Here is a 16,003-nt window from a genome sequence, read left to right on the forward strand (position 1 = left end):
TCAGATTTCATCAAAAATATCTTCATTTGTGTTCTGACGATGAACGAAGGTCTTACAGGTTTGGAACGACATGAGGGTGAATAATTAATGATAGAATTTTCATTTTTGGGTGAACTATCCTTTTAATTTTTATATGTAAATCAGCTTAAAACTGTATTGAAACATGTCCCAAATTTAGCAAGTAGTTAATAGGGTCACAAAAATCAAAAACCTCATAGAAAATAAAAAGGTTAGGCACCTCATTTGAGTGAGCATTTGTAGAAAAAAGGAAACTCATACAGTACTTCAGACCCATTTTGAATCCTATTTGTAGAAATTGCCTAGTGCCCAAATGTCTGTTTTTCCCCTCCTGGCTCTTGCTTGTCAAGGCCCATCAATGGTGCTGTGGACCCATAACTACACCTGAGGCCCTCCTTTCTTCCTGTGTGCACTTCTTCCTCTCTCTTTTCCTTCAGACCTTCTCCATCTTTGATTCCCCACTTCACCCAGCAGATGTCTAGATCTTAAGCTGCACTCCCGCAGTCGGCGAGCTGGCAGACGTGAGTCTCGCGTGCCCGGTTCCTTCGAGCCCTGTGGGGAAACGCGCCTACCTGGGCGGCTCTGTAATTTTGTTTTCTCTTCGCTTCTTTCATATGAGCGCACTTACATCCACGCAGCAAGGTCAAGCGAGTCTGAAGAACTTGTATGACTCTACATCTGCAGGATTAAATGCATTTACCGCCTCCGTTCAGACGAAGAGGGTGAGTTGGAGAACTAGAGAAAGGAGAGATTTGACGAGAAGGACCAAAATAAATATGTCAGACATCTTGCCATCTGCACGAGGGGCATTCCAAAGGGACTAATTAGCCAGCCGTGGTGGGCTGGATTGCTCGTTTGAAAGTGATTCGCTCTTCTTGGGAAAACAGGTGGAGGAGTTTTTTTTTTTTTTTTTTTTTTTTTTTTTCCATCACTTGCTTTATTGCGTTTGAGTGGTTTGGCAATTGCACTTTTACTCTTAATGCTTGTTCTTTGAATGTTTCATAAAATGCCTTCATTGGTGTCTTTAATGCTGTCAATCAGCTGCTGTTGTTGGTGTCCCTTAGGTGTATGGTGTTTTACACATATTGGAGCGAGATGATGAGTCAGGGGAGAAGCCGTTTAATAACTTGTTGGTTCTTTCCTCCCTCTGGTTTATGTGTTTATACGCTTTAAAAGTGAGTCATACTGCCTTGGAGGTAGAAGAGAATTGTGGGTCCACAAAGGAAAGATGGGATTTGGATCATTTGGAAAAGTATATGATGCTTATTTCTGCAGTGTTTTAGTATGTGTGGTGTAATATTATTAGAATTTAAAGTAGCTCTTTTCCATTTGAATATATTTTAAAATATAATTTATTCCTCTGATGCAAAGCTGAGTTTTCAGCATCATTACTCCAGTCGTCAGTGTAACATGATCCCTCAGAAATCATACTAATATGCTGATTTGCCATTCGAGAAGTATTACGTTTTATATAAATGTTGAAACCAGTGTAATATTTTTAAAACTGCATAATATTTTTGTGTAAAATGTGATCTTTGATGAATAGAAATTTCAGAAGGAAAGCTTTTGAACACAGTCTCTTTTAATCAATTTAATTCATCCCTGCTGAATAAAAGTCTTATTTAAAAAAAAAAAAAAAACAAAACACTTACCGACCCCAAACTTTTCAAAAATATTGTGTACATTTACTGTTTACTGTGTGTATTATATAGCATGTATACTGTGCACAGTACGCAAATTATTGCACTACTATTTTAAATGTTTACTGCTGTGTAATGTATACAGCTTCACATTAGGGGTGAGTGATATGACCAAAATCTTATATCAAGAAATTAGTTATTTTATTTCATGGTAATGATATATATATAACGATATAGTTATTTTTGCTTTAAATAAGTCTTGGTGAGATTAAAATTTTTGATGTCATAGAATTTCATTATTCTTGTCACCAGTGTCAGGATCATCAAAAACGAGTACTAGCCTAAATAATAATAATAATAATAATAATAATAATAATAATAATAATAATAATAATAAAAAACTGTAATTAAATAAAAATAAGAAACTAATTACAAGCAATAGGACAAATAAATTAAAAAAATACTACATACATTATATAAAGTATTCAAATGTATAAAAACATTGCATATTATTCTATGTAAATTAAATATATATTTCTTCTTATTAAAGTTACAGTACAAAACTGATTTAAGCAAGAGCAGTGAGTGATTTTCTCTCTTTTGTTGTTTGATTCACATGAATGATGGACAGCATGAATATTAGACTGCTGTCACTTTAAGAGCTGCCAGGATCCAATATACTGTTATACATGTGTTCTCTTTCTCAGCTGTTTGCTTTTACTTTAGACTTAAATAACTGTTTACGAGGACATGTTTGACACATACAAGTGTGACTATAGGCTTTGCATTGTTAAATAAAGCCACGAAGATAGCTCAGTTCAATAGTACAGCACTCTGAGCGCCGTTCATGTGCATTCCTAGTACTGCTGATTGCATTTCAACAGCTTACAATGACTTGTTTTTACACTGCAGTGCTTAAAAACTTGTCCAAACATGTTTTTGTGACCAAGTAGCACATCAGCGCCACGTGAGCATGTAACCGCTTTAGAGAAAATAGTTGAAAAATCTCTACCGGTTAATCGTCTTTACCAGTGTATTGCTCATTCCTACTTCACATGATTTTTTTTTTTTTTTTAAATATTAGGCACTGTGCAGCATACAATGCATAGTATTTTATTTGAAAAGTAATAATCACCAAATTAATAACAAACTCATTGGCTGCCTTTATCATATCCATAATTAGATCATGCTTTAGAGCAGAGAATTTGATTGGACAACACGAGGGCTTGTCAAGGACTACATTGTTTGTTTCTTAACAAGTTAAAATGCAACTGAAGGTTTGTTCTGCCCTTAAACCAAAACATGTCCATTCAGGAAAGGGCTGTTGCACACTTAGGTTTGTTAAAAAAAAAAAAAAAAAACATTCTGACCTCTTTGGCTCCTATTTACCCATGTCTCTCTTCAATCAATACGCGCAAGCCCTTTGGGTGCATGCAGGGCGACGTCAGCTATTTACAGTGTGTGTGTTTTCAATACCTCAACTCCAGTGACTTGTCAACGACCTCATAAGCTTGTGAACCCCATCGGCTTTGTGCGGTTATTGCGGGCAGAGAGGCTAATTGTGCTTATGGGCGGGAGGAAGAAAGCATGAGGGAAACAGAGAGAGAAAAGATGTTGGGTTTATGAATGATGCTTATGAAGCTCTTACAATGTGTGCGAAGACTTGCATTTTCTAATCAGGTTTAAAAAAGCACAGTTTTTTTCTTTTTGTGTGGTGTTCTTCAGTGTTATTATTTCTCGTTGGAGCTAAGGGGCTGCTGTTGTTTTGTTATAGACATGAATGTTTCTTTAGATTGTGTGGCTTGTCAAGGAGAGCTGTGCTGTTACTCAGACCTGACAGTTTTCACCTGGCGAATGGTTAAAATGCAATCTTAGCAACTCCAGCAACAGCATTCTGAAAGAAATCTGCCTTGTCAACTGTAAAACAACACCCTAGCAACTGCATAGCATCACTTTAGCAACCACATTAAGGTATGATAAATATCAGCTCAGCCATCAGCAACAGGCTAACAACCGTTCAGAACGCTGTAGCTGGTACATAGCAACTCCCTGGCAACCACCAAGAACATACTAGCAACTGCATAGTGACATGTGGCAATCAGCTGGCAAACATCCGGAATGCTCTGTTAACCACTAAAATATACTAGCAACAACCTCTCTGAATACCATCACACTAGCAAATGCATAGTAACACCCTGGTAACCCCTTAGAACATGCTAGCAACTGCAAAGTAACAAAGGAACATGGTTAAAATACTCAAGCATTACCAGTTGCTTAACAACACCCTGACAATCACTAGAACACCTGGACACTGCCTAGCAACATCGTAGTAAACACTCAGTATATGCTAGCAACTGCATAGTAACAATTAAAACACTCTAACATTAGCAGCTACATAGCACCACCTTAGCAACCACCAGAACACCCTGGCAACTGCATAGTAACACCCTAGTAAACACTCAGAACATGCTAGCAGCTGCATAGCAACATCCTAGCAACCATCAGAACACCTTGGCATCCACACAGCAACACCCTGGCAACCACTTAGCAACACCCTGGCAACCACTCAGAACATGCTAGCAACAGCATAGTAACAAAACACTCTAGCATTACCAGCTGCATAGCAACACCCTAGCAAACACCACAACACCCTGGAAACCTCATAGCAATGAACCACTCAGAACATGCTAGCAACTGTATAGTGACAATTAAAACACTCTAGCATTACCAGCTGCTTAGCAACACCCTAGCAACAATCAGAACACCCTGGCAACTGCATAACAACACCCTGGCGACCACTCAGAACATGCTAGCAGCTACACATTAACAATTAAAACACTCTAGGATTACCAGGTGCATAGTAACACCCTAGCAACCATCATAACACCCTGGCAACCACATAGCAACACCCTGGTAACCAGTCAGAACATGCTAGCAACTGCATAGTAAAATGATTAAAACATTTGAGCATTACCTGTTGCATAGCAGCACTCTATTGTTCACCAGAACACAGTGACAACCACAAAGCAATGCCCTGGCAACCACTCAGAACATGCTAGCAGCTGCGTGTTAACAATTAAAACACTCTAGGATTACCAGGTGCATAGTAACACCCTAGCAACCATCATAACACCCTGATAACCGCATAGCAATGCCCTGGCAACCACTTAGAACATGTTAGCAACTGCATAGTAAAATAGTTAAAACACTCGAGCATTACCAGTTGCATACCCAACACCTTAGCAACCATCAGAACACCCTGGCAACCTCATAGCAACACCCTAGTAAACACTAAGAACATGCTAGCAACTGCATAGTAACAGTTAAAACACTCTAGCATTACCAGCTGCATAACAACACTTTAGCAACCACCGGAACACCCTGGCAACTGCATAGCAATACACTAATAAACACTCAGAACCTGCTAGCAACTGCATAGTAACAGTTAAAACACTTTAGCCTTACCAATTGCATAGCAACACCCTAGCAATCACCAGAACACCCTGACAACTGCATAGCAATGCCCTGGCAACCACTCAGAACATGCTAGCAACTGCACAGTAAAAATGAAAACACTCTAACTTTACCAGCTGCATAGCAACACCCCAGCAACCACTAGAGCACCCTGGCGACCACTCAGAACATACTAGCAACTGTATAGCAAAGCTTTGGCAACCATCCACAATTGTGCAGAACTTCCCAGTAGCACCCTGGCAACCATCCAAGACACCCTACATTGTGGCAGTCAGTTTTGCATGGGTAAGCACCACTGTAGAAATCTACTTCTACTGTATATGTATATTTTTATATTGATGTTGTGTTCATTACCATGTTTAAAGTCCTTTTTTGGCTCACAGAATAGCACTGATTCATTAAACGTCTGCCTCAATCAGATCCTCAAATTGGGTTATTCACATGCGTCTGCTGCGGCCACAAAAACCAAACCAGTGTTCTTTTAGTGTAGAGTAATGAAGGACAAAGAAACCTCCAGAGTCTGATTGAATACTGAACATATGCATGAAAGCCTCACAGTTTCTGCCAAACACGCAGACTCACAGCCCCTCATATGAAGCCCGCCTTTGCTGTAATTTGAGGAGAGATGCTGGCAAAAAACATGAAAAGATGGCTGTGATACTGCTGTTGTCCTCCCTGCACAAGTAGAACACAAGCTTGGCGTGGCGGTGCGATGATTGCTTTTGTGTGTTCTGGTCTCTCCGGACCCCTCAAAGACAGAGAGGGAATTACTGGCCCGCAGCCTCTGATAGTATATCAAGATTACTGTGTTTTCCAGACAAGAGCGGACCACCGCCAAAGAGCGAGATTGTGTCACTCGCTAACGCATTTGAAGGATGGCTGATATTTGAGGAAATTAATGGATGTTTGGAATCGTGTCTGCCACGTTCTAAACGATCTCGCATTTTGAGGATTTATGGGTCGTATTGTGCATCAGAGTCATTTGTTTGACTGACTGTGCTGACTGTACTTCAGAATAAAATAGGATATTTGTTCTGACATTTGCATGGTAAATGGATTATTTTCTCAGCGTTTGAACCAATTGAGAAGTTGTAAAATGTTTTGTTTGGCAAATGGGGTAAAATGAGAATGTTTCCCTTCAGAAAAGTAGCATGATGTTACATTAAAATGAACATGAAATCAAAATTGCGGTTTCATGACCTTTTGTAACAACATGCCCCAAGAGTTAATACAATATGGGGTAAGCTGTCACAGTGACATGTTAACAGGTTTTACAGTCAAAATTTATGTAAATGTAATGTAAATGGTACATTCAGAAATTCACAGTTTCAGCTATCAAATATTGTAATTACTAAATTGAATTACACATTATACCATTTAAAAATGGTATGACAATCTTCCCCAATAAAAAGCTGTGTGAAAATGTTCTATTGAAAAATCTCTATTATACTGTTGCCTGAATACGCTAATGTGGTTACTGCACCTACTTTTTTTTTTTTTCCTAAAATTTAATTCTAACTACATTTAGAGGTAGTTTAAAATGCGATTTAAGTCAGATTTTTACAGATGTGTCTCAGTCTGGATGCTCTGGCTGCTCAAATCAGATTTCAAATCATCTTTTGCATCACTTTTAAAGGAGAGGTTCACTTCCGGAACAAAAATTTACAAATAATTTATTCACCCTTTTGTCATTCTTGTCTTTCTGTCTTCCATCGTAAAGAAATTATGTTTTTTGAGGAAAACATTTCTGAATTTCTCTCCATATAGTGGACGTCAATGGTTCCCCCGAGTCTGAACTTCCAAAATGTAGTTTAAATGCAGCTTCAAATGGCTCTAAATGATCCCAGCCAAGTAAGAATGGTCTTATCTAGCGAAACGATCAGTTATTTTCTAAAAAAAAAAAATTGACAATTTATATACCTTTTAACCTCAAATGCTCATCTTGTCTAGCTCTACGTGAATTCTGTGTATTCCGGTTCATGACAGTTAGAGTATGTCGAAAGACTCCCATCTCATTTTCTCCTCCAACTTCAAAATTGTCCTATGTTGCTGCAGAAGTACCGACCCAGTGTTTACAAAGTGAACATGCAAAGATGATCAAATGCCCTTTACAAAAAAAAGGTAAAGCAGTGATGCAGGATGATTTTGAAGTTGGAGAAGAAAATAAGATGTCATGAACCGGAATTTGAGCATTTGAGATTAAAAAGTATATAAATTGTAATTTTTCTTTAGAAATAACCTGTTTTGCTAGATAAGACCCTTCTTCCTCGGCTGGGATTGTTTAGAGCTCTTTGAAGCTGGATTTAAACTGCACTTTGGAAGTTCAAACTCAGGGGCACCATAAAAGTCCACTATATGGTGAGAAATCTTAAAATGTTTTCCTCAGAAAACATAATTTCTTTACAACTGAAGAGAGAAAGACATGAACATCTTGGATAACAAGGGGGTGTGTAAATTGTCTGTAAATTTATGTTCTGCAAGTGAACTTCTCCTTTAACACAACACACAGTAATAACATCAAAATCAGTGACTGAAATGCCAGAAGTATTCATACAAAGCCGAGTGTTGAATTTTTCTTGTGTGAGTTCTGCACCGTGACTCAACAGGTCCTTATATGGAGATTGAGATGATGCATCTTCATTTTTCCTGCATCTGTTTTGAAATCTGCATCAAAAATGTGATCAAAGCAACTAATGCAGATAAGTTGGATATGTCTGGATGCACAAATCTGGTTTGATAAATTGCAATTAATAGTACAGACAGTCTGACTGAACAAATCTGATTCACTTGCATCCCCCATATCAAGTACCATATCTGATAGAATTACTAAACCATAATACTTGTGTTTAATAGTGTATTTAAGATTAATTAGCCGTTTACTTTCTGTTATTTCCCATATGTCATAGAATCATATGTTATTGTCTTCGATTAAGTATAAACACTTACTGTGCATGTGTTTGTGTTTGTAGGATGCGGGAGCGGGAACTGCAGCGTGTGGGCAGGAGATTGCTGCTGTTGGGCATCTGTCTGCTGTCTCTCTGGGGTCAGCTGAGTCTGGCCTCAACACATCGCAGCCATATTGGTGAGTTGCATGCAAACATATACACATTAAGTTTAATGGGAAGCATTAGAGGAAACAGACTATCAACTGAGATTTTGCCCACTCGACTACTGCGTTTAGCGTAGAGTGAGCTTGACCTCTGCTTTATGAAGTCCATTTTTCCTGGAAATTCATAGAGCGTGTTTGCTACTTGTTGTACTGGGGGTTTAACAACCTTGTGCTGCTCATTTTCAAAACGACCCACTTGACCTTGTGAATAAATGATGTTCCAATTGGCTTCACCTTGAAAGAAAACAAACAAAAAGATTTGGGCTTATTTTCTCATGTCGGAGATGAATCTGTTGAATATTCTGTATGTTTTTAGGCTTCAGAGACTTATTGGAGGTCTCGATTATGGTTCTTTCTTTCTGATTTCTGAAGGAGAATTAAAGAAAGACATTGACAAAGCAAAAATATAGAGCTATAAAATGAAGGTTAATAACAGGTTTTAAGACTTTGGTGTGTTGATTAAATGTGACTGGATGACAAAACCAGTCATAAGGCTCAATTATTTGAAATGATTAAGGCTCAATAATTTGAAATTGAGATTTATACACCATCTGAAAGCTCAGTAAATAAGATTTACATTGATGTATGGTTTGTTAGGATATGACAATAATTGGCAGAGATACAAATATTTGAAAATCTAGAATCTGATGGTACCCAAAAATCATATAAATATTGAGAAAATCGCCTGTAAAGTCGCCCAAATGAAGTTCTTAGCAATTCATGTTATTAATTAAAAATTAACTTTTGATATATTCACGGTAGGAAACTTACAAAATATCTTCATGGAACATGATCTTTATCCTAATGATTTTTGGAATAAAAGAAAAATCGAAAATGTTGATGCACACAATGTATTTTTGGCTATTGCTACAAATATACCCATGCTGCTTAAGACTGGTTTTGTTGTCCAGGGTCACAAATCTGAATTTTATTTATTTATTTATTTTCCTAATTCATGCAGCACTTCAGAAACATTCTTAATAAGGTCTGCATGATTTAGAAAAAAAAATATAAAAACAATTTTCTAATAAAAATAGTCATTGCAGTTTAAAATGAGATAAAAAAAAAAAAGAAAAAAGGAAATTAAAATAAAAAAGCTTCAGGTTTTCTGTGCTTATTTGTATGGCTGCACAATATCAATATAATTATAAAATAACAGCAACTACTAAACGCCTACTACTACTACTACTACTACTACTACTACTACTACTACTACTACAACTACTACTACTATTATTATTATTATGGAAAATATTAAACGAAATAAGAAATTATGAATTGTTTCACTGTAAAATAAAAAATGGGTATTTAGGAAAAAGACAGTAATCATAATAATCATAATTGTTATTATTATTTTACAAATTTTATTTTACAGTACAACTTTAAAATTAGAAGACTAATATTTATGGATGTCGAAATTTCTTCATTTTCAGACATTAAAACACCATGCTTTTATTTTGGCAGAAAGCCGCAAGGAGCCCTTAAAGCGTCTCTTCACAGCCTATGTATTTCTTTAATTAAATCACAGCCTTTGTGATTCGATCATTGCATTAAGCCTTATCACAGTTTTTCATTTTGATTAATCATGCAGCCCTAATTATTGAGATCTGTTCTTCATTTGAGTCTTCATTTGATCTCTGTTTAGTCTCATTGCTCTTTCTGTCTGGGAGAAACCATTGAGATATAAAAGTATTGCAAAATATTTTTTTTTTCTTTCTTTCTTAAGTCTCTTGTCCTGATGGTAGGGCAATGTTAGGTCAGTGAAGCCCAGTTTCAGGCCGACAGGGACGCCAGAGGAGAAGGTGTCAGGCTTGTCACGGAAATCTCATTGTAAGGAGAAAGTGGCAAAGTGAAAGAGAAGGAGAACCCTGGGCAAAAGGTGGAAGATGTAAATACACATCGCAATAATGAGACCCCGTCCACAGGGGCCGAGTGGCAAACAGTAGCGGACCAGGAGCGAAAAGAGGAAATGGCGTTTGAGATACGCACAGACCTGAGTATATCCTTTCTCTGTGCGCTGAAAGCCACAAAGACCCATTGGGGACAAAGCGAAGCAACAGCGACAATTAATCTCCTGTTATCGAGTCAAAGGCCGACTCTAAATAAAATCATGCAGCTTTTCAGGCACAACGACAAAGATAGCAACAAGTTTAGGAGGCCCCATCCTTCTCCCGGTGGATGTGTACGTGCGGTATGTCGGAGGTAGAAAGGGTGATTGATTACAGCGCAGGTTGCCCAATCATTCACCCTGCGGTGGGGAGAGAGTGGCTTTCCACCCGACGCCGCTTCTTCGGCTCCAGGCTAGCGCAGAACTAATCACAGAGTAACTCCCAGTGGCTCGGCGAGGTCAGGCCAAGGTGTTACCCAGTAAACAAACCTCTTTAGCCCTGCTGTTTAAGAGAAGTGTGGGCCTCCTGCTGCTTTAGAGAGTCAACCTCTCAGCACACCCTTAAGAGAGCACAGATCAGCCCAATAACACCACAGGGACAACAGCAATGCCAGGACTCATTAGGTAGTCATGAGAGAGAGAGAGAGAGAGAGAGAGAGAGAGACTGGGTAAGATTGGAAAGAAAGAAGGAGAGATATGGCTGGAGATGAGATTCTGGCAACTTAAAAAAAATAAAATAAAATAATAAAACAAAATAATAAAATAAAATAATTAAAAATAGCAGAAATACCCCGAAGTTCTAGTTAATAAACATGGCCAATTTAAATGTGATTTTATTTTCTGCAGAAAATATTGATTTTTTTTTTTTTTTTTTTTTTTTCAAGGTCGATTATTATTATTATTATTATTATTATTATTATTTTATATATATATATATATATATATTTTTTTTTACAGCTTTATCAAACTTTGTCTCAAATATTTATTGTGGATGCTGCTTTAAAAAAATGCACTGGGAAGTAATTTTCTTTAGTTAGTAAAATATATTAACATTAAAACAATAAAATCACTTATAAATACATAAAATGTTATTTTCATACGATATACAGTGCCTTGCGAAAGTATTCATTCCCCTTCATATTTTATGTTGCTGCCTTATGTTAAACCGCTTTAAATGACTTGTTTCCCAGTTTAATCTACACTGCATACACCATGGCAAAGCAAAAAACATGTTTTTAACATCTATGCAAATTTCTAACAAATAAAAACGTCAATGATTCCATTGCATAAGTATTCATACCCTTATCTGGGACAGTTGAAATTTAGCTCAGGGGCTTACATATTGCTTGTAGATGTTACTGCAATTCAGGTTCCGTTAACCTGTGGTAAATTCAATTGAATGGGTATGATTTGTAAAGGCACATGCGTCTTCATGAAGATCTAACAACTGAAAATGCATATCAGAGCAAAAACCAAGCCCTGAGGTCAAAAAACTCCTTTAGAGCTCAGAAACAGGACTGCATCAAGCCACACATCTGGGAAAAGAGTTAAGAAAAAAAATCTGCTGAAGGTTCACAGAAGCATGTAGTCTGGAAGAGGTTTGAAACAACCAGGACTCTTCCAGGAGCTGGCCTCCTGGCCAAACTGAATTGATGGAGAAAGGTTTTGGTTAGACTGGTGACCAAGAACCTGATGGTCACTCTAGTTGAGCTCTCTGATCTTATGTGGAGACAGGAGAAAATTACAAAAGGACAAACATCACTGTAACACTCCACCAATTTGGGCTTTATGGCGGTGTGGCAAGACTCAATCCTGTCCTCAGTGGAGACACATGAAAACACACTTGGAATTTGCATAAAAACACCTAAAACACCCTCAGACTGTGAGCAACAAGATTCTCTGGCCTAATGAACCTCAATTCCAATCATCACGTTTGAAGGAAACCAGGCGGTGCTCATCACCTGCAGAGTACCATCCCAAAAGTAAAGTGTACTGGAAGCAGCCTCATGCTGTGGGGCTGTTTTTCAGCGGCAGGGACTGAAGGACACTTCAGAGTAGAATAAAAAACCTCAGTGCACCAAAATATTGAGATGGCCTTAATGAAAACATAGTGCAGAGCATTCATAACATCAGACCGGGCAGAAGGTTTACCTTCCAACAGGACAATGACCCTAAGCACACAGCAAGTGTGGCTTGACAACTCTGTGAATGTCCTTCAGTGGCCCAGCCAGAGCCTGGGCTTAAACTCAATCAAATATTTCTGGAGAAACCTGAAGTTGTGCATCTGCCCCATCCAAGCTGACACAGATTGTGAGGTGAAGAGATGAGGAGAAGAATGGCAGATAATTGCCAAATGTAGATGTGCAAAGCTTGTTGCATCATACCCAAAAAGACTTGAGGCTGTAAAGGTGCTTTAACTGAAATACTTAAGTTAAGTTTAGGGTATGATTAGTTAAGGGTATGAATACTTATGCAATGTACTTATTTCAGTTTTTTTATATTTAATAAATGTAAAAGGTTCTATTTTGTTGCTTTGTTATTATGGTGTATGGAGTGTTGATTGGCACTGTATTTTTTTTTTCTTAGCCATTGGCAGTTTTTATTTTATTTACACTTTTTTTAGTGAATTAAAAAACTAAATTTAGTGAGGTTTATTCTCAGAACAAGACAAAAAAAAAAAACAAAAAAAAAACAATGCACTTGACTGTTAAACAGTTGCAAAAAAAGAGCTATTTTTTGGAAAAAGTAAGTATTGGAAAAGCAGCACTATTTTTGAAATCTGTTGAGCTACTGCAATACTGTTGAAAACCGTAATTAAATTAGTGTCATGGCTAATTGTGCTACTTGTCAACACTGAATTACACTATTTCCTTTCCAAAGGTACAAATGAGACTTTTGATGTATAATAAGAACTGTAAAATTGGCATTGATAGGTCTGATAATTTGGTCTTGGAAAAATTGGTTGGTAAATATTTTATATACTTATATAAGTTCATACTGACATTTCTGACATTTTGATTATAAACTTTGGTGTCTTGGTAAGTTTGAGCTCAGTTTGAGAAACTCAAAGTTAAAATTAGCAGCATTTATTTCACATGAGAAATAGACATTTATCCATTTTCTCAGCAGTGAAACTCATTACTATCTAGGAGAAACACTTGAGATGATATTTATTTGTCATTTTTATGTCCTATGTGGTGATCTTGAACGAGCCGTTGCATCAGTGCAAAATCTCTTTATATAAATTCATAAAGCAATAAGATCATCTCTTACTGTTGATTAGATGGAATGTTTCCCTCCTCTTCTCCTTAAATAGATGCGTCTCCATATTAATACACAGCAATCAAGCACTTTCTGATTTGTTAGTCACTAGCTGCAGGGGGAGATTCTGCAACGCATGCTGGAATAATGGAGGCGTGAAAACCACATTGCAAGAGCTGATTATCAGATTTAATCTGACAGCTGGTCTCTTTTCTTCAGATGCAGGGCTTGAAGTGATACACTGTGCAGGTCATAAAGTTAGATATGTAACTGGTTCTGGAACAATGTTCTGTTGATGTTGAGATGAAGTATGGCCTCAATTTGAATTTTTATTATAAGAACAATGAGATCATCAGAATATTTCACTCTGCAAGGTTAACTTGCACATAACCACCTACACTTTAACGCTTGCATTTGTTTAATTATCATCTTTGTCTAAATAAATAATGGTTGACATTAAATTGTCAAGGTTTGGCTGCTTAGCATGGTGCAGTTAGCTCCTGCTGGTATATTTCATAACTGCACCATTGATACTGTACCTCTCCAGGTATTATAGATGTTCTTGGTTGATATTACAAATGACATAAGGTTCCTTGCTGGCATTGTTCAGTTAAATTTAACTAAAAAGGTTTTTAAATGATCTTTAAGGTAATTTCCATATTGACTCACATGACATGTTACTGACTGCTGAATTTCAGCCTAGAGTGGGCTCGCATGTCTACAAGGGAAATCATGCATGCCTCAGTGCTCTCTGTGTAGAATAGCGGAGCTATAGCTTGTAACAGGGAAAGAGAGGAGGAAGACATCTCAGCATTTGGACTGTGACATTTTGGTGTCTGCAGGGCAGGTCAGTGTTTCCTCTGGGACGCCAGACCACGTAGAACACTTTTCACAGCATACTGGGGTAAAGACATGATGTAATATTTAAGGATATACGAAGAGATAGATAGATAGATAGATAGATAGATAGATAGATAGATAGATTGATTGAGATAATATACAGTGATATAGATAGGTAGAAAATATACAGTGCGATAGATAGGTAGATAATATACAGTGAGATAGATAATATACGAAGAGAGATAGATAATATATGAAGATAGATAGATATAGATAATTTACAGTGAGATGGATAATATACGAAGAAAGAGATGGATAGATATTCATCTATCTCTCTTCGTATATTATCTGTCTATATCACTGTAAATTTATCTATCTATCTTTGTATATTATCTATCTTATTGTATATTATCTCTATCTATCTGTCTATCTATCCATCTATCATCTATCTATCGAATATATTGCATCATATAGTATCTATCTATTTATCTGTTCGTATATTATCTCTATTTATCTGTCTTTGTATATTATCTATCTATTGCATTGTATAGTATCTGTCTATATCTTCATATATTATCTTATCCATCTATCTCTCTCTTTGAATATTATCTATCTATCCAAAGAGAGAGATAGATGGATAGATAGATAAATAGATAATATACGATGAGAGATAGATACTATACGATGCAATATATTCGATAGATAGATGATAGATTTCTTTATCTATCTCTTGCAGTGTATAGTATCTGTCTATATCTTCATATATTATCTATCCATCTATCTCTCTCTTTGAATATTATCTATCTATCCAAAAGAGAGAGAGAGAGAGAGAGAGATAGATAGATAGATAGATAGATAGATAGATAGATATAATATACAAAGAGATGGATAGATAGATGGATAGATATATGGATAGATAGATAGATAATATATGAAGATATAGATAGATACTATACGATGCGATAGATAATATACAAAGATAGATAATATATGAAGAGATATAGATAATATACGAACAGATAGATAGATACATAATATACAATGAGATAGATGGAGAGATAGGTAGGTAGATAGAAAGAAATGGATAGATGGATAGATACTATACAATGCAATATATTTGATGCAAGATATCGATAATGTACGATATATACAATATCGATTCTGTATAGATAAGATGCAATAGACACTATACGATGGAATATATTCGACAGATAATATACAATGAGATGGATAATATTCTGATAGATAGATAGATAGATAGACAGACAATGGCATACGTGCTTGACTCAAAGTACTCAAAATATTTTACTCAAAATGTTTGACTAAAAGTGGTTTGACTCAAAGTACTGCAGGTGACATTTAAGTAACAAGTGTTTCAGCTGTCATATTTGCCATTTGCCTTCGGGTGATGTTGGACTGTTTGTTTGACACAACATGGACAAGGTGAAGGAAAAGCAGCCAGCAGTTTAAAAAGGGTGGCTACTACTGAAGCATAAGTGTAGATCTATCTTGGTCTCTACATAATGAACTTGTGGATTTCTCGGGTTGTTGGTTTCCTCCCTCTCTATATTAGTTTCCACTACACCTCACCCCAAATGTCTTAAAGTTCTGCTAGTTACCCACAATAGGTAGTTGGTGAAATTGAATGCTTTATTTTAAGACTTTTGCAGTTTGTATAATGAATTTTATCTTTGTATATGAATAATATTTTGTCCTCCATGAAGTGCCTCAGCAATTCAAGATAACTCTTGGTCTTATTGTACATAATTCATT

At 36.7% G+C, this 16,003-nt stretch overlaps 1 protein-coding gene across 1 annotated transcript in view; it reads left to right on the plus strand.

The window, feature by feature from the left end:
- The window catches only part of tafa3a (TAFA chemokine like family member 3a), a 106,930-nt gene that overhangs the window by 61,519 nt on the left and 29,408 nt on the right, over positions 1-16,003 (plus strand). Inside the window, exon 2 of the mRNA XM_051113557.1 lies at positions 8,102-8,214. Coding sequence (XP_050969514.1) covers positions 8,103-8,214 — 112 coding nt within the window. The 5' untranslated portion in view covers position 8,102. The remainder of the gene's footprint in view (positions 1-8,101; positions 8,215-16,003) is intronic.

Source organism: Labeo rohita, chromosome 6, assembly GCF_022985175.1.
Source record: "Labeo rohita strain BAU-BD-2019 chromosome 6, IGBB_LRoh.1.0, whole genome shotgun sequence".
Lineage (NCBI taxonomy): Eukaryota > Metazoa > Chordata > Actinopteri > Cypriniformes > Cyprinidae > Labeo > Labeo rohita.